The 19,577-nt window shown below is 45.1% G+C and overlaps 1 protein-coding gene across 3 annotated transcripts in view; it reads right to left on the reverse strand.

Annotated features, from left to right (window-relative positions):
• LOC118378554 (EH domain-containing protein 2-like) overlaps nt 1-19,577 on the reverse strand; it is a 41,842-nt gene that overhangs the window by 11,968 nt on the left and 10,297 nt on the right. For all 3 annotated transcript variants that reach the window (XM_052468737.1, XM_052468738.1, XM_052468736.1), the window contains one exon: nt 16,763-16,939. In XM_052468737.1, coding sequence (XP_052324697.1) covers nt 16,763-16,939 — 177 coding nt within the window. The remainder of the gene's footprint in view (nt 1-16,762; nt 16,940-19,577) is intronic.

Genomic DNA, 19,577 nt, shown 5'->3' on the forward strand with positions numbered 1-19,577 from the left:
TTGTTGACGTTGAGTGTGAGGTTATTTTCCTGACACCACACTCCGAGGGCCCTCACCTCCTCCCTGTAGGCCGTCTCGTCGTTGTTGGTAATCAAGCCTACCTCTGTTGTGTCGTCCGCAAACTTGATGATTGAGTTGGAGGCGTGCGTGGCCACGCAGTCGTGGGTGAACAGGGAGTACAGGAGAGGGCTCAGAACGCACCCTTGTGGGGCCCCCGTGGGGAGGATCAGCGGGGAGGAGATGTTGTTGCCTACCCTCACCACCTGGGGGCGGCCCGTCAGGAAGTCCAGTACCCAGTTGCACAGGGCGGGGTCGAGACCCAGGGTCTCGAACTTGATGACGAGCTTGGAGGGTACTATGGTGTTGAATGCCGAGCTGTAGTCGATGAACAGCATTCTCACATAGGTATTCCTCTTGTCCAGGTGGGTTAGGGCAGTGTGCAGTGTGGTTGAGATTGCGTCGTCTGTGGACCTATTTGGGCGGTAAGCAAATTGGAGTGGGTCTAGGGTGTCAGGTAGGGTGGAGGTGATATGGTCCTTGACTAGTCTCTCAAAGCACTTCATGATGACGGAAGTGAGTGCTACGGGGCGGTAGTCGTTTAGCTCAGTTACCTTCGCTTTCTTGGGAACAGGAACAATGGTGGCCCTCTTGAAGCATGTGGGAACAGCGGACTGGTATAGGGATTGATTGAATATGTCCGTAAATACACCGGCCAGCTGGTCTTCGCATGCTCTGAGGGCGCGGCTGGGGATGCCGTCTGGGCCTGCAGCCTTGCGAGGGTTAACACGTTTAAATGTCTTACTACTCACCTCACCTCGCATGTTTTCGTTGCAGGCCGTGTCAGTGGCACTGTATTGTCCTCAAAGCGGGCAAAAAAGTTATTTAGTCTGCCTGGGAGCAAGACATCCTGGTTCTTGACTGGGCTGGGTTTCTTCTTGTAGTCCGTGATTGACTGTAGACCCTGCCACATGCCTCTTGTGTCTGAGCCGTTGAATTGAGATTCTACTTTGTCTCTGTACTGTCGCTTAGCTTGTTTAATAGCCTTGCGGAGGGACTAGCTGCATTGTTTATATTCGGTCATGTTACCAGACACCTTGCCCTGATTAAAAGCAGTGGCTCGCGCTTTCAGTTTCACGCGAATGCTGCCATCAATCCACGGTTTCTGGTTAGGGAATGTTTTTATCGTTGCTATGGGAACGACATCTTCAACGCACATTCTAATGAACTCGCACACCGAATCAGCGTATTCGTCAATATTTTTATCTGACGCAATACGAAACATGTCCCAGTCCACGTGATGGAAGCAGTCTTGGAGTGTGGAGTCAGCTTGGTCGGACCAGCGTTGGACAGACCTCAGCGTGGGAGCCTCTTGTTTAAGTTTCTGTCTGTAGGCAGGGATCAACAAAATGGAGTCGTGGTCAGCTTTTCCGAAAGGGGGGCGGGGCAGGGCCTTATATGCGTCACGGAAGTTAGAGTAACAATGATCCAAGGTTTTACCACCCCAGGTTGCGCAATCGATATGCTGATAAAATTTAGGGAGTCTTGTTTTCAGATTAGCTTTGTTAAAATCCCCAGCTACAATGAATGCAGCCTCCGGATAAATGGTTTCCAGTTTGCAAAGAGTTAAATAAAGTTTGTTCAGAGCCATCGATGTGTCTGCTTGGGGGGGGGATATATACGGCTGTGATTATAATCTAAGAGAATTCTCTTGGTAGATAATGCGGTCTACATTTGATTGTGAGGAATTCTAAATCAGGTGAACAGAAGGATTTGAGTTCCTGTATGTTTCTTTCATCACACCATGTCTCGTTAGTCATGAGGCATACGCCCCGCCACTCTTCTTACCAGAAAGATGTTTGTTTCTGTCGGCGCGATGCGTGGAGAAACCCGTTGGCTGCACCGCCCCGGATAGCGTCTTCCCAGTGAGCCATGTTTCCGTGAAGCAGAGGACGTTACAGTCTCTGATGTCCCTCTGGAATGCTACCCTTGCTCGGATTTCATCAACCTTGTTGTCAAGAGACTGGACATTGGCAAGAAGAATGCTAGGGAGTGGTGCGCGATGTGCCCGTGTCCTGAGTCTGACCAGAAGACCGCTACGTTTCCCTCTTTTACGAAGTCGTTTTTTTGGGGGGGGTCGCTGCATGGAATCAATTCCGTTGACCTGAAGACAGCTTCTCCATCCTAGAGGGGGAGATCAACCATTTCTAGGCTCAGAGACATGTAACAGCTAAACACTAGGTCTGTGGCGACCTAAATGCCATAACTGGACAAGAACCTGACACTCTCAGCACACAGGGGGACAAACACCTACCTGGAGGTGACAGTATTCCCTCCCAAATATGCCCCCCTTGACACAACTATGACAAAACAACCTACAAAAGTTGGTCAAAACTCCTGCAGCTCTGTCGCATCCTGGGTCTGTACATATTCAATGGTAGGCGTAGAGGGGACTCCTATGGTAGGTACACCTAAAGCTCATCTCTTGGCAGTAGTACTGTAGATTACTTTATCACTGACCTCAACCCAGAGTCTTTCAGAGCGTTCACAGTCAGCCCACTGATACCCCTATCAGATCACAGTAAAATCACAGTCTACCTGAACAGAGCAATGTTCAGTCATGAGGCATCAAAGCCAAAAGGAACTGAATAATATTAAGAAATACTATAGATGGAAGGAAAGTAGTGTCGAAACCTACCGAAAAACAATTAGGCAACGACAAATGAAATAAAAACGTTTCACTGTAATAATGATGGTGTAAACTTACCAGTAGAAGGCCTAAATAGTATATTTTACCTTTCAGCTTCCCTATCAGATCTAAAAATGTCAAGCAGAAAGAAATTGAGAAACCTATCTAACCAAAAACAAAGACCCAGAAAACCTGAGTCTACACCTTCACTATGGTGAATCACAAAAACAACACAGAAATACACTACGGCAAAAGAAAGAACAGCACGTCAGAAATCAGCTCAGTGTAAGAATCCATAGAGAATCTAACCATTTCTGGGAAAATTCGAACACACTAAACAAACAATATGAAGATGTATGGATAAATCACTTATCCAATCTGCTTGTCTTTATAACAAATAATAAATAGCAAAAACATACAGAACCAATTACAAATGTTAGAATCAATTATTAAAGACTACCAGAACCCACTAAATTCTCCAACTGAATTGAATGAACTACAGGACAAAATATAACCCTCCTACCCAAAAAGGCCTGTGGTGTTGATGTTACCCTAAATGAAATGATAAAATATACAGACCACAAATTCCAATTGGCTATACTTAAACTCTAACATAATCCTTAGCTCTGTCATCTTCCCCAATGTTTGAAACCAAGGACTGATCACCCTAATCCACAAAGTGGAGACAAATGTGACCCCAATAACTACCGTGGGATATGCATCAACAACAACCTTGGGGAAATCCTCTACATTATCATTAACAGCAGACTCATACATTTCCTCAGTGAAAACAATGTGCTGCGCAAATGTCAAATTGGTTTCACCAAATTACCTAACGACAGGCTCCCTTACTTATTCCCCCTAATTGACAAACTAACCAAAACAAAGGCAAAGCCTTCTCATGATTTGTTGTTTTCAAAAAAGCTTGACTCAATTTGGCATGAGAGTCTGCTATACAAACAAATTGACAAGGACACTAGAACCGTCTGCAGCACCCGGCCTCACCCTACTAGAATCGAAGGTCAAATGTATTGTTTACTGATGATCTGGTGCTTCTGTCCCCAACCAAGGAGGGCCTACAGCAGCACATAGATCTTCTGCACATATTCTGCCAGACCTGGGCCCTGACAGTAAATCTCAGTAAGACATAAATACTGGTGTTCCAAAAAAGGTCCAGTTGCACAAATACAAATTCCATCTAGATGCCGTTGCCCTAGAGCACACAAAAAACGACACATACCTCAGCCTAAACATCAGCTCCACAGGTAACTTTCACAAAGCTGTGAATGATCCGAGAGACAAGGCAAGAAGGGCCTTATACGCCATCAAATGGAACATAACATTTGACACAATTAGGATCTAGCAACAAATACTTGAATCAGTTATAGAACCCATTGCCCTTCATGGTTGTGAGGTCTGGGGTCCACTCAACAAACAAGAATTCACAAAATGGGACAAACACCAAAGAGTAGCAGTGATCCAGTGTTTTTCCAGGGCGAGTGCTACAGTCAATATGCTGATAGAATTTAGGTAGTCTTGTTCTCAAATGTGCTTTGTTAAAATCCCCAGCTACAATAAATGCAGCCTCGGGATATTTGGTTTCCAGTTTGCATAAAGTCCAGTAAAGTTCCTTGAGGGCCATCGTGGTATTGGCTTGAGGGGGGATATGCACGGCTGTGACAATAACCGGATGATAGTTCCCTTGGGAGATAAGGAACAAAAGGACTTGAGTTCCTGTTTGTTGTTACAATTACACCATGAGTCATTAATCATGAAGCATACACCCCCGCCCATCTTCCTGAAGTGATGTTTATTCCTGTCGGCGCAACACACAAAGAATCCAGGTGCCTGTATCGATTCCGACAGCATATCCCAAAAGAACAATGTTTCCGTGAAATTGAGTATGTTAACATCCCTGATGTCTCTCTGGAAAGCCCTGATTTCATTGACCTTGTTATCTAGAGACTGGATATTCACAAGTAATATACTCAGAAGTGGTGGGTGGTGTGTACGCCTCCGAAGTCTGACCAGAAGACCGCTCCGTCTTCCTCTTCTCTGGCCGCATTGTTTTGGGTCAGCCTCTGGATTCAATTCAAATGCACTGGGTGGTTCGGACAAAGTATCCGATTCGGGGAAGTCGTATTCCTGGTATCTAATAGTTCTTCCCGGCTGTTTGTAATGCCACAAGATTTTCTGGGCTAACAATGTAAAAACAAAGTACTGAAAAGTTTCCTAAGGACTAGAATATAGGCAGCCCTTTCTGTTGGCGCCATCTTGGAAATGAGTTCGTAGCAATGCCAATATAATGGTACAGCTATATGGACACTCAATCACTATGGTACTTTTTAAATGGTGAGTTTACAAACAAATACTTTGATAAATAGAATTTAAAGTTGTGTCTCATTATACCAATATCTCTACCTGTACATGACCATCTGATCATGTATCACTCCAGTGCTAATCTGCAAAATTGTAATTATTCGCCTACCTCATGCCTTTTGCACACATTGTATATCATTGTATATAGACTCCCCCTTTTTTCTACTGTGCTATTGACTTGTTAATTGTTTACTCCATGTGTAACTCTGTGTTGTCTGTTCACACTGCTATGCTTTATCTTGGCCAGGTCGCAGTTGCAAATGAGAACTTGTTCTCAACTAGCCTACCTGGTTAAATAAAGGTGTTCTCAACTAGCCTACCTGGTTAAATAAAGGTGTTCTCAACTAGCCTACCTGGTTAAATAAAGGTGTTCTCAACTAGCCTACCTGGTTAAATAAAGGTGTTCTCAACTAGCCTACCTGGTTAAATAAAGGTGTTCTCAACTAGCCTACCTGGTTAAATAAAGGTGTTCTCAACTAGCCTACCTGGTTAAATAAAGGTGTTCTCAACTAGCCTACCTGGTTAAATAAAGGTGAAAAAAAAAAAAAGGTAAGTGGTGAAATAAGTAAAGCCAGTTGGCTTAGCAGATAATAAGAAAAGACGATCAGTATTTACCGAGCTAAAAGAGAAGGAATATATTATCTATTGTTTACAGGAAACTCATTCAACAATTTTAGATGAAGTGTGTAAAAAAAGGAATGGGAGGGGGGATCAAAATATATTTCTCCCATGTGCAAAGAAATTCAAAATGGTAACTATATTAATTAACAGTAATTTTGATCCAAATGTACAAATTATCCATTCAGATCCAGAAGATAATTTTAAATATGTTATTGGATCATAAACAGATTTGTCTCCTTAATCTTATGACCATGGCTTCTTAATGTATTAACCCTACAAGCAACACTGGATGGTGGGAGATTATAATACCATTTTAAATACCTCAATGGACCATAAAGGAAATCACACTACACACAATCACTCGCTCTTTAGAAAATCACAAATATATTTGAACCAGTGGATATATGGAGACTTTAAAATCCTAGTGAGATATACAGTAGTTTACATACACAAACACGTTTTTCAACCACTCCACAAATGTCTTGTTCATTAACAAACTATAGTTTTGGCAAGTTGGTTAGGACATCTACTTTGTGCATGACAAGTAATTTTTCCAACAATTGTTTACAGACAGATTATTTCACTGTATGACAATTCCAGTTTACACACACTAAGTTGACTGTGCCTTTAAACAGCTTGGAAAATTCCAGAAAATGATGTCATGGCTTCAGAAGCTTCTTATAGGCTAATTGAAACCATGAGTCAATTAAAGGTGTACATGTGGATGTATTTCAAGGCCTATCCTCAAACTCAGTGCCTCTTTGCTTGACATCATGGGAAAATCTAAAGTGGGAAAATCAAAAGTCCACAAGTCTGGTTCATCCTTGGGAACAATTTCCAAAGAACAGAATAAGTTAGTTAGAGGGAAAACAAAAAGAAATGGAGGAACTTATTCAAGAAAGATCAACTGTAATTTTATAAAAAATAAAGCAAACTAGATGGAATATGGGGTAAAATACACAAAAGAATAATTTGATCTTCAACATGGAAATGCTACCAAAAATAATTTACTGAAACTTGTTGCAAAAGATGGAGTTACCCATGATTCAAAGGATATTTTGAAAAGGAAATAAAGAACTTTAAGCATGTGTTTTTCTTTCAGTCTCCTCCATTTCCACTAACCAACGCAAATTGGATGGATTTTCTTTGTAATAATAATAATGTCAAATTAACAGCTGTACAGAACGACTCACATGAAGGAGAAATTACAGAGGAGGAACTTCTTTAAGCAAGTTTGCAAAACGTATAATTTAAGAGTTATTCTTCATTTTTACAATTTTCTACATTCTACATAACAGTGAAGACATTAAAACTATGAAATAACACATAATGGAAACAATTTAGTAAGCAAAAAAGTGCTAAGGAAAAGGTGCTTTTCCTTAAGGGAACTATACAGTCAGCTCTCATGGTAGACCTTGTGCTGCCATATGATTGGGTTTTCTGTTTAACAAAAATACTGAGTGGAAGGGGAAGCCAGGCCATTTAGGATCTTGAATACAAGATGTATTGTATGTATTGTACTGACCAAACCAAAATAGAGACATAAAAAGGATCTCTAAGGTCAGAGCGTGAAAATTGCACAAGATTTTTCCAACTAAGGATCTCATGCTTTCTGAGGATGTAACAGTGATGATGGTTATTGGGCTTCCTATCAAGCACTTTAAGAGCCTGTTTGTAGACAGACTGAATGGGTTTTAATGTTGTACAGCAAGCTTGGGCCCAACTAGTCAAGCAGTATGTTAACTGGGGAGTATCATAGATTTGAAGTACAGTTTTGCTACCTCTGTAGTCAAACAATTTCGTATAAATCGGAAATGATCTAGGTTGAATTTGGTTATTTGAATGACCTTTTTCACATGATTTTTAAAAGAGAGGTTGGAATCAAGTATGATGCCAAGGTACTTAAAATCAGATACCACCTGGAGCTTCTCCCCTGACACATAGACATCTGGCTCAGTAGCATCTGTTGCTCTCTTTGTGAAGAACATGCAAACTGTTTTTTTCACATTGAGATGCAAACATGAGTCACTGAGCCAGTTTGTAACCTGGACCATTGCAGTAGTGAGTTCTTGTGCAGTTTGTTGTTTGCTCTTTGCATGCACATACTGTATTTCACTGTATCATCTGCATACATTTGAACTTCAGACCCAGTACAGACAGAAGGCAGATCATTAAAGTACAGGCTGAACAGGAGGGGCCCTAGTATGGACCCTTGGGGCATGCCCACATCATTGCTAAGAGTGGGCGACAGCTCACTCTGACACACTGAGTTCTGCCTTCAAGGTATGATTTCATCCATCTCAAGGCATCGGGGGAAAAGCTGAACTTGGACAATTTTGCAATGAGAATCTCATGGTTAACAGTATCAAAAGCCTTCCTTTGGTACAGAAACACAGCCCCAACAACGCCTCCTTTGTCAATCTTGGAATTCACATTTTCCAGAAGAAAGCAGTTGGCCGTTTCTGTGGAGTGTTTCGCTCTGAAGCCAAACTGCATGGAGTGTAATGTGAAGGGGCTGTTGTTGAGGTGGGCCATCAGCTGTTCTGCTACACACTTTTCAACAACCTTTAACACCACAGGTAGTATACTAATGGGCCTGTAGTTACTCACGTCAGCAGGGTCGCCTGATTTAAAGATGTCCGTTATTATGGCCAACTTCCATACCCTTGGAAACACCCCCACACCAATACAAGTGTTGGTGACCTTAGTAATGGGGCCAATGAGTGACTCTTTGTAGTTGTTAAGAAAGGTAGAGTCCAGCCCAAACAAATCTTTGACTTTAGAGTTATTTAGTGAGCTAATCACCTTGTTCACCTTTGACTCAGAAACCTCCCTGATGATGAGGACAGGTTGAGCATCATTTACTAGCACTGAGCCCAGGAAACCAGTGGAACCGACTGACTATCAGCTTCCACGTCTGTATAGGACAAGAGATCATTCCAGTTAATTCCCTTAATTGAGTTTTCAAAATGGTTTAATTCACTCTTAGGTATTCTTATTTTATTCGGCTGTCTAACAGTAGAGAGGTTAATCCTGCTCTTAGACAGGTTTCTGGTTATAAGTGTCCGATTATGATCAGACAGCCCAGTAACCATATTGAATGATTTAGTCACTCTCTCTGGTTTATTACTAAACACCAAATCAATCTGTTTTAGAGCAACAAGTCACCCTGGTTGGCCCTTTAACTAGCTGTGTAAAGGTCAAAGGTATTAGTGATCCGTTTGAGGGTTTTCCTACAAGAGTTGTCTTCATAATTAATATTAAAATCTCCCATTAAGATGACCTCTTTCAGGGCCTCCCGGGTGGCGCAGTGGTTAAGGGCGCTGTACTGCAGCGACAGCTGCGCCACCAGAGACTCTGGGTGGGGCGACGCACAATTGGCCTAGCGTCGTCTGGGTTAGGGAGGGTATGGCCGGCATGGAAATCGCGCACCAGCGACTCCTGTGGCGGGCCGGGCACAGTGCACGCTAACCAAGGTTGCCAGGTGCAGAAGCAGTGCAGCTTGGTTGTGTATCGGAGGACGCATGACTTTCAACCATCGTCTCTCCCGAGCCCGTACAGGAGTTGTAGCGATGAGACAAGATAGTAGCTACTAAAACAATTGGATACCATGAAATTGGGGAGAAAAAGGGGTAAAAAAAAAAAAAAGATGACCTCTTTCCCCAAATCACATTCCCTAAGCATTGTATTAAACTGATCAAAAAACACACTTTTTACCCATTCAAATGAGGGTAAAAGACATTTGGGTCGACATTGTAACGTTCAGGCCGATACATTCTAGGTCATTATCACATGACCACTCAATTTGTTTACATTGGATATGTTCTTTAATGTAAATCATCACACACCCTCCTCTTCCTCCAATCCTGTCTCTCCTGAAGACATTGTAGCCAATCACAATCACAGCAGCATATGGAGAGTTTTTATGGAGCCATGTCTCTGAGAGGCAGAGGAAGTCAAGGTTGGAGTCTGTGTAGATGTTGAATTTGATCACTTCTTGGAATGACACTACGAATGTTCAAGTAGTGCCCCCCTAGTAGACCCTTGGGCTTAGCTCGTGGGTCCCAGATGACTAGAGAGTGATTGATACATTAAAAAAAAGTTAGATTTTCTGTGTTTTCTGACGGCTGGGTTTAGGCCGTTTTGTTTCGTTTTAATTCATTAACAATCCCTCCCACCTACACTGGATGCGGGGAACCAACTAAAACAGCTTGCCCACCAGAAGCAGAGTCAGGGATCGCATATAGCAACGTGGGTATGTTTGAAGAGTCTAAATCTATCCAGGAGTCGGGTGAGTCGAGAGAAACCATGGGACCATAGCACTCACCCACTTCCACAGTGGCGACGATCAGTGGACGAGGCCATCCACTGCTTTCCACTCCGGTGAGTATCGCTGGCATGGTGATGTGAGGCCCAGGGTTGAGGCTGGCTTGGTGATGTTAGACCCAGGGTCGAGGCTGGCTCGGAGATGTTAGACCCAGGAGTTGAGGCTGGCTTGGTGATGTTAGACCAAGGGTTGAGGCTGGCTCGGTGATGTTAGACCCAGGGTCGAGGCTGGCTCGAGATGATAGGCCCAGGGTTGAGGCTGGCTCGGTGATGTTAGACCCAGGGTTGAGGCTGGCTCTGTGATGTTAGGTCCAGGGTTGAGGCTGGCTCGGTGATGTTAGGCCCAGGGTTGAGGCTGGCTCGGTGATGTTAGGCCCAGGGTTGAGGCTGGCTCAGTGATGTTAGGCCCAGGGTCGAGGCTGGCTCAGTGATGTTAGGCCCAGGGTCGAGGCTGGCTCGGAGATGAGGCCCAGGGTCGAGGCTGGCTCGATGATGTTAGGCCCAGGGTTGAGGCTGGCTCGATGATGTTAGGCCCAGGGTCGAGGCTATAAATCGGCCCAGGGTCGAGGCTGGCTCGGTGATGTTAGGCCCAGGGTCGAGGCTGGCTCGGTGATGTTAGGCCCAATCGGTGATGTTAGGCCCAGGGTCGAGGCTGGCTCGGTGATGATAGGCCCAGGGTCGAGGCTGGCTCGGTGATGATAGGCCCAGGGTCGAGGCTGGCTCGGTGATGATAGGCCCAGGGTTGAGGCTGGCTCGGTGATGATAGGCCCAGGGTTGAGGCTGGCTCGGTGATGTTAGGCCCAGGGTCGAGGCTGGCTCGGTGATGTTAGGCCCAGGGTCGAGGCTGGCTCGGTGATGTTAGACCCAGGGTCGAGGCTGGCTCGGTGATGTTAGGCCCAGGGTTGAGGCTGGCTCGGTGATGTTAGACCCAGGGTCGAGGCTGGCTCGGTGATGATAGGCCCAGGGTTGAGGCTGGCTCGGTGATGTTAGGCCCAGGGTTGAGGCTGGCTCGGTGATGTTAGTCCCAGGGTTGAGGCTGGCTCGGAGATGTTAGGCCCAGGGTCGAGGCTGGCTCGATGATGTTAGGCCCAGGGTCGAGGCTGGCTCGATGATGTTAGGCCCAGGGTTGAGGCTGGCTCAGAGATGTTAGGCCCAGGGTCGAGGCTGGCTCGGAGATGTTAGGCCCAGGGTCGAGGCTGGCTCGGTGATGTTAGGCCCAGGGTCGAGGCTGGCTCTGAGATGTTAGGCCCAGGGTCGAGGCTGGCTCGGTGATGTTAGGCCCAGGGTCGAGGCTGGCTCGGTGATGTTAGGCCCAGGGTCGAGGCTGGCTCGGTGATGATAGGCCCAGGGTTGAGGCTGGCTTGGTGATGTTAGACCCAGGGTCGAGGCTGGCTCGGTGATGATAGGCCCAGGGTTGAGGCTGGCTCAGTGATGTTAGGCCCAGGGTTGAGGCTGGCTCGGTGATGTTAGGCCCAGGGTTGAGGCTGGCTCGGTGATGTTAGGCCCAGGGCTGAGGCTGGCTCGGTGATGTTAGGCCCAGGGCTGAGGCTGGCTCGGTGATGTTAGGCCCAGGGCTGAGTTGCACATCCCCGGAGAGCAGGAGGGTAGTGAACATGTTTCCGATAAATGTTGGACTAAGCGGTTCAGTGGAATAGGGAGAGAGGTAGACCTGGCCATTATGGTATGCTGTGTACTGTCTGCTCCCGTGGAACGGTGAACCAATGTGTTTGGTGTTGGTATTCTCCGGCAGTAGATTTGTGTCATCCCAGCAAGGACGCACTGAGATTATCAGTAGAGCAGCTCCATAACTGACAATCATGGCAAAGTACTGGAGATAAAACCCATAATTGTGCTTTAACTCTTTACATGAGTTACTTAGCTGGGTTCGGCGTTCGTATGAGAAGCGGCACCTGCCGCATCACCCTGTCTTCCGTTCGCCATTGTTCAGATAGGGGTGACCATATTAATTGAAACCGTGTTTGTGCATTACATTACATTTAAGTCATTTAGCAGACGCTCTTATCCAGAGCGACTTACAAATTGGTGCATACACCTTATGACAACCAGTGGAACAGCCACTTGCATCTAAATCTTGTTGGGGGGGAGAAGGATTACCTACCCTTACTTACCCTATCCTAGGTATTCCTTGAAGAGGTGGGGTTTCAGGTGTCTCCGGAAGGTGGTGATTGACTCCGCTGTCCTGGCGTCGTGAGGGAGTTTGTTCCACCATTGGGGGCCAGAGCAGCGAACAGTTTTGACTGGGCTGAGCGGGAACTGTACTTCCTCAGTGGTAGGGAGGCGAGCAGGCCAGAGGTGGATGAACGCAGTGCCCTTGTTTGGGTGTAGGGCCTGATCAGAGCCTGGAGGTACTGAGGTGCCGTTCCCCTCACAGCTCCGTAGGCGAGCACCATGGTCTTTAGCGGATGCGAGCTTCAACTGGAAGCCAGTGGAAGAGCGGAGGAGCGGGGTGACGTGAGAGAACTTGGGAAGGTTGAACACCAGACGGGCTGCGGCGTTCTGGATGAGTTGTAGGGGTTTGTGCCTTGATATAGGATGGGCAAAACTTAACAAGGCGGTGTTCGCTTTGTAATCTCACTGGAATAAAGACATCCTCCATTCCTGCCGTTTATTGAAAGAGATTGTGATACCTCACATCTCAAAATAGGGCTACTTAATGTTAGATCACTCACTTTCTAGTCAGTTAAAGTCAATGAACTAATCACTAATCATAATCTTAATGTGATTGGCCTGACTGAAACATGGCTTTAGCCTGGGGAATTTACTGTGTTAATTGAGTCCTCACTTCCTGGTTACACTAGTGACCATATCCCCCGTGCATCACACAAAGGAGGTGTTGCCATTATTCACAATAACACATTTCTATTCACAAATAAATGACTGCGTTTCTGTCTTTTGAGCTTCTAGTCATGAAATCTATGCAGCCTACTCAATCACTTTTTATAGCTACTGTTTACAGGCCTGTTGGGCCATATACAGCGTTCCTCACGGAATTCCTTGAATTCCGATTGGATCTTGTAGTCATGGCAGATAATATTCACATTTTTGGTGACTTTAATATTCACATGGAAAAGTCCACAGGCCCACTCCAAAAGGCTTTCGGAGCCATCATCGACTCAGTGGGTGTTGTCCAACATATCTCCAGACCTACTCACTGCTAGTTTTGTCCCATGGAATAAATGTTGTGGATCTTAATGTTTTACTCATAATCCTAGATTATCGGACCACCATTTTATTACGTTTGCAATTCCAACAAATAATCTGCTCAGACCCCAACCAAGAAGCATCAAAAGCTGTGCAAAAATTATCAGACAACCCAAAGATTCCTAGATGCCCTGCCAGACTCCCTCCACCTACCCAAGGACATCAGAGTACAAAAATCGGTTAACCACCTAACTGAGGAACTAAATGTAACCTTGCGTAATAGCCTAGATGCAGTCGCACCCCTAAAACAAAAAACATTTATCATAAGAAACTAGCTCCCTGGTGTACAGAAAATACTTGAGTCCTGAAGCAAGCTTCCAGGAAATTGGAACGGAAATGGCGCTACACCAAACTGGAAGTCGTCCCTATTAGCTTGGAAAGGTACCGTGTAGCATCGAAGAGCCCTCTGTTCCTCAATCATCCTATTTTTCCAACTAAATTGAGGAGAATAAGAACAATCCTGAATACATTTTTGATACCGTCACAAAGCTAACTGAAAAGCAGCATTCCCAAAGAGAGGATGGCTTGCACTTCAGCAGTGATAAATTCATCAACCTCTTTGAGGAAAAGATCATGATCATCAGAAATCAAATTACGGACTCCTCTTTAAATCTGCGTATTCCTCCAAAGCTCAGTTGGCCTGAGTCTGCACAACAATGCCAGGACCTAGGGTCAAGAGAGACACTCACATTGTTTAATACTATATCTCTTGACACATTGATGAAAATAGTCATGGCCTCTAAACCGTCAAGCTTCAAACTGGACCCTATTCCAAAAAATACCCTATTCCAAGCACTTCCCGTGCTTGGCCTTCTTTTGTTGAACATAATAAACGGCTCCCTATCCACCGGATGTGTATAGTAATAAAGCCTCTCTTGAAAAAGCCAAACCTTGACCCAGAATAAAACATTTTTAAAAAACTAATCGGCCTATATCGAATCTCCCATTCCTCTAAAAAACATTTGAAAAATCTGTTGCGCAGCAACTCACTGCCTTCCTGAAGAAACACAATGTATGCAAATGGCTTCAGTCTGGTTTTAGACCCCATCATAGCACTGAGACTGCTCTTGTGAAGGTGGTAAACAACCTTTTAACCTCTTTCAGCTAGGAGGCACTATTTTTATGTTTGGAAAAATAACGTTCCCAAAGTAAACAGCCTATTTCTCATGCACAGATGCTAGAATATTCATATAATTCACAGATTAGGATAGGAAACTCTAAAGTTTCCAAAACTGTCAAAATATTGTCTGCGAGTATAACATAACTGATATTGCAGGCAAAAACCTGAGGAAAATCAAACCAGGAAGTGGCTTCTATTTTGAAAGCTCCATGTTCCATAGCCTGCCTTCGCTCCATTTAAAGATTCGGCCAGATTCCTTTTCCTACGGCTTCCTCAAGGTGTCAACAGTCTTTAGACATAGTTTCAAAATCTCCCATTTTATTTTGAAAAATTAGCGAGTTTTGCTTGCGCAACAGAGCTTGGGCAGCCATCGTCTCTCCCTCTCCTACTGAAAAAGACAGTGCCGGTTGATATAATCAATCATATATATTTAAAAACAACCTGAGGATTGATTATAAAAAACTGTTTGACATGTTTCTGTGGACATTACGGATAGTATCTGGAAATTGTGTCTGCTTTGTCGTGACCACTCGAGCCTTTGGATTTCTGAACATAACGCGCCAAACAAACTGAGGTATTTTGGGTATAAAAATAATCTTTATTGAACAAAAGGAACATTTGTGTAACTGGGAGTCTCGTGAGTGAAAACATCCGAAACATCCGGTTATTGATGACAATTATCCCGCTAAAGGGATGGGTAGCGTCAAGAAGTTAATGGTGTCAGATCAAGGCTCTGCATCTGTCCTCGTGCTGCTTTTTATACCGTCGATCACCACATTCTATTGGAGAGATTGGAAACCCAAATTGGTCTACACGGACAAGTTCTGGCCTGGTTTAGAACTTGTATCGGGAAGATATCAGTTTGTCTCTGTGGATGGTTTGTCCTCTGAAAAATCAACAGTAAATTTCGGTGTTCCTCAAGGTTCCGTTGATGGACCTCTATTATTTTCACTGTATATTTTACCTCTTGGTGATGTAATTCGGAGACAATGTTAACTTTCACTGCTATGCGGACGATACACAGCTGTACATTTTGATGAAACATGGTTAAGCCCCAAAATTGCCCTCCCTGGAAGCCTGTATTTCAGACATAAGGAAGTGGATGATAGGAAATGTTTTACTTTTAAACTCGAACAAAACAGAAATGCTAATTCCAGTTCCCAATAAACAATGAGATCTGTTGGATCTGGCAATTCATCTTGATGGTTGTACAGTCGTCTCAAAGAAAACTGAAGGACCTCAGCGTTACTCTGGACCCTGACCCCTCTTTTGACGAAAACATATCAAGACTATTTCAAGGACAGATTTTTTCCATCTATGTAACATTGCGAAAATCAGAAACTTTCTGTCCAAAGATGATGCAGAAAAATGTATCCATGCTTTTGTCAATTCTATATTAGACTACTGCAATGCTCTACTTTCCGGCTACCTGGACCTTGTCCCAGACCTGCTGTTTTTGACTCTCTCTCTCCACACCTGTTGTCTCTAACTCTGAATGATCATCTATGAAAAGCCAACTGACATTTACTCCTGAGGTGCTGACCTGTTGCACCCTCTACAACCACTGTGATTACTATTATTTTAACCTGCTGGTCATCTATGAACATTTGAACATCTTGGCCATGTGCTGTTATAATCTCCACCCGGCACAGCCAGAAGAGGACTGACCATCCCTCAGAGCCTGGTTCCTCTCTAGGTCTCTCCCCTGGTTCCTGCCTTTCTAGGGAGTTTTTCCTAGCCACCGTGATTCTACGTCTGCATTGCTTGCTGTTTGGGGTTTAGGCTGAGTTTCTGTATAGCACTTTGTGACATCGGCTGATGTATAAAGTGCTTCATAAATACATTTGATTGATTGATATGGCTTCAGTAATTCTAGTGTTCGACTCCTACAGTTGATATGGCTTCAGTAATTCTAGTGTTCGACTCCTACAGTTGACATGGCTTCAGTAATTCTAGTGTTCGACTCCTACAGTTGATATGGCTTCAGTAATTCTAGCGTCCTACAGTTGACATGGCTTCAGTATAACAAACATAGCTGCCACAGCTTGCCTCAACAGAAGGTATCCCTCGGAAAGAGGGCATCCCAGACTACAGGATAAACACACTAGAGCAGAGGATAGTACCTCAGGGTGATTCAGCCCCGTAACGCCATATAGATATCGATCCCTTTCTCAAGTCCCTCCACACTCTGAAATTTGGGACGGACACTTGAAATTCCACAGAGCAAAAAACAGATATTCTGTTCTCTCCCTTCCTGGCTCTCCTTTCATTGGAGGAAGTGGTGAGGGCAGGGGGTGGATCTCATTGGCTTAGTTTCTCACGTTTTTCATCCTCATCTCCCCCTTCCAAAAGAAGGACCATTCTAGAATATTTAAAAACCTTCATTATGGATTTCATCCTGTACTCACCTGTTCAGGAAGGTGTTTCCAAAGGTGTTGAGATTGCGGAAGGGTTTGTTGGGGTCGACGATGAGAGCGTTGCCTGGGATAACTCCCTCCACCTCACCGTGCATGATGGCTGTGAAACAGTCAGTGGTGGGCTCTGGTCCTATCCTGCTTCCTGGGATATCCTGCTCCAACACATACCTGACGCAGAGAGAGAGGAATATATTCACATTAAACTGTGTTGTTAAAACCAATGCATTTCAGCGTGTAGCCTTAATCAGTGTTTTTATCTGAGCCAGACGCACACAGACAAACAAACGCCACCACGTTAGCCAGACGCACACAGACAAACAAACGCCACCACGTTAGCCAGACGCACACAGACAAACAAACGCCACCACGTTAGCCAGACGCACACAGACAAACAAACGCCACCACGTTAGCCAGACGCACACAGACAAACAAACGCCACCACGTTAGCCAGACGCACACAGACAAACAAACGCCACCACGTTAGCCAGACGCACACAGACAAACAAACGCCACCACGTTAGCCAGACGCACACAGACAAACAAACGCCACCACGTTAGCCAGACGCACACAGACAAACAAACGCCACCACGTTAGCCAGACGCACACAGACAAACAAACGCCACCACGTTAGCCAGACGCACACAGACAAACAAACGCCACCACGTTAGCCAGACGCACACAGACAAACAAACGCCACCACGTTAGCCAGACGCACACAGACAAACAAACGCCACCACGTTAGCCAGACGCACACAGACAAACAAACGCCACCACGTTAGCCAGACGCACACAGACAAACAAACGCCACCACGTTAGCCAGACGCACACAGACAAACAAACGCCACCACGTTAGCCAGACACACACATTGGATCAGGTGCTTATCAAAACATTACATCAAAGCCATGTTTGTTTTGCAGTATAACACAGATAAAAAAATACATTCAGGAAGAATATCTGTCCCTGTAACGAACTTGACAGCTACTGTATATCTGAATGGCTACTTGATGAAACTGCTTGAGAAATCTGCTTTATCCAAAGCCATGGGATGTAGTGATCACAATACATCAGCCATATCTAGGGAAACCAGAGTGTAATACAGGTCATACAAGAAGTTTTGTCCTGATTCCTATGTTGATGATAAATCATATTTGCTGCTCTGTGGTGTGTAATGAGGAGCAACCAGACGCTGCTGGTCTGTGGTGTGTAATGAGGAGCAACCAGACGCTGCTGGGTCTGTGGTGTGTAATGAGGAGCAACCAGATGCTGCTGGTCTGTGGTGTGTAATGAGGAGCAACCAGACGCTGCTGGGTCTGTGGTGTGTAATGAGGAGCAACCAGACGCTGCTGGGTCTGTGGTGTGTAATGAGGAGCAACCAGACGCTGCTGGGTCTGTGGTGTGTAATGAGGAGCAACCAGACGCTGCTGGGTCTGTGGTGTGTAATGAGGAGCAACCAGACGCTGCTGGGTCTGTGGTGTGTAATGAGGAGCAACCAGATGCTGCTGCTCTGTGGTGTGTAATGAGGAGCAACCAGACGCTGCTGGTCTGTGGTGTGTAATGAGGAGCAACCAGACGCTGCTGGGTCTGTGGTGTGTAATGAGGAGCAACCAGATGCTGCTGGTCTGTGGTGTGTAATGAGGAGCAACCAGACGCTGCTGGTCTGTAATGAGAAGCAACCAGACGCTGCTGGTCTGTGGTGTGTAATGAGGAGCAACCAGACGCTGCTGGTCTGTGGTGTGTAATGAGGAGCAACCAGACGCTGCTGGTCTGTGGTGTGTAATGAGGAGCAACCAGACGCTGCTGGTCTGTGGTGTGTAATGAGGAGCAATCAGACGCTGCTGGTCTGTGGTGTGTAATGAGGAGCAACCAGACGCTGCTGGTCTGTGGTGTGTAATGAGGAGCAACCAGACGCTGCTGGTCTGTGGTGTGTAATGAGGAGCAACCAGACGCTGCTGGTCTGTGGTGTGTAATGAGGAGCAACCAAACGCTGCTGGTCTGTGGTGTGTAATGAGGAGCAACCAAACGCTGCTGGTCTGTGGTGTGTAATGAGGAGCAACCAGACGCTGCTGGTCTGTGGTGTATAATGAGGAGCAACCAGACGCTGCTGGTCTGTGGTGTGTAATGAGGAGCAACCAGACGCTGCACTTGACACTTATGAAACCACTTATTCCAGTTAGTAATAAACACACATTAAGAAACTTACATGAATCTGTTAAATCCCTGTGGGTTTATGAGGAATTGAGTTTGAATTTATTTTTACAGGGACATTGCACATTAATCAACGTTTCAGTAAAAGTGCCGGTTTTAGCCAGCAGGCTAATTTTCGACCACAGTCCCTGGGTAGGTTATTAAAAACTATGACAATAAACATACAGACAAACAATGAGCAGTGGGAACATGCAGAACAACATAGAACAAGCAACACATAGCACGCTGACAGAACAACATAGAACACGCAACACATAGCACACAGACAGAACATAGAACAAGCAACACATAGCACGCAGACAGAACAACATAGAACACGCAACACATAGCACACAGACAGAACATAGAACAAGCAACACATAGCACGCAGACAGAACAACATAGAACAAGCAACACATAGCACGCAGACAGAACAACAAAGAACACGCAACACATAGCACACAGACAGAACAACATAGAACACGCAACACATAGCACACAGACAGAACAACATAGAACACGCAACACATAGCACACAGACAGAACAACATAGAACACGCAACACATAGCACACAGACAGAACAACATAGAACAAGCAACACATAGCACGCAGACAGAAC

The sequence above is a fragment of the Oncorhynchus keta genome, chromosome 18, assembly GCF_023373465.1.
Source record: "Oncorhynchus keta strain PuntledgeMale-10-30-2019 chromosome 18, Oket_V2, whole genome shotgun sequence".
NCBI classification, from domain to species: domain Eukaryota; kingdom Metazoa; phylum Chordata; class Actinopteri; order Salmoniformes; family Salmonidae; genus Oncorhynchus; species Oncorhynchus keta.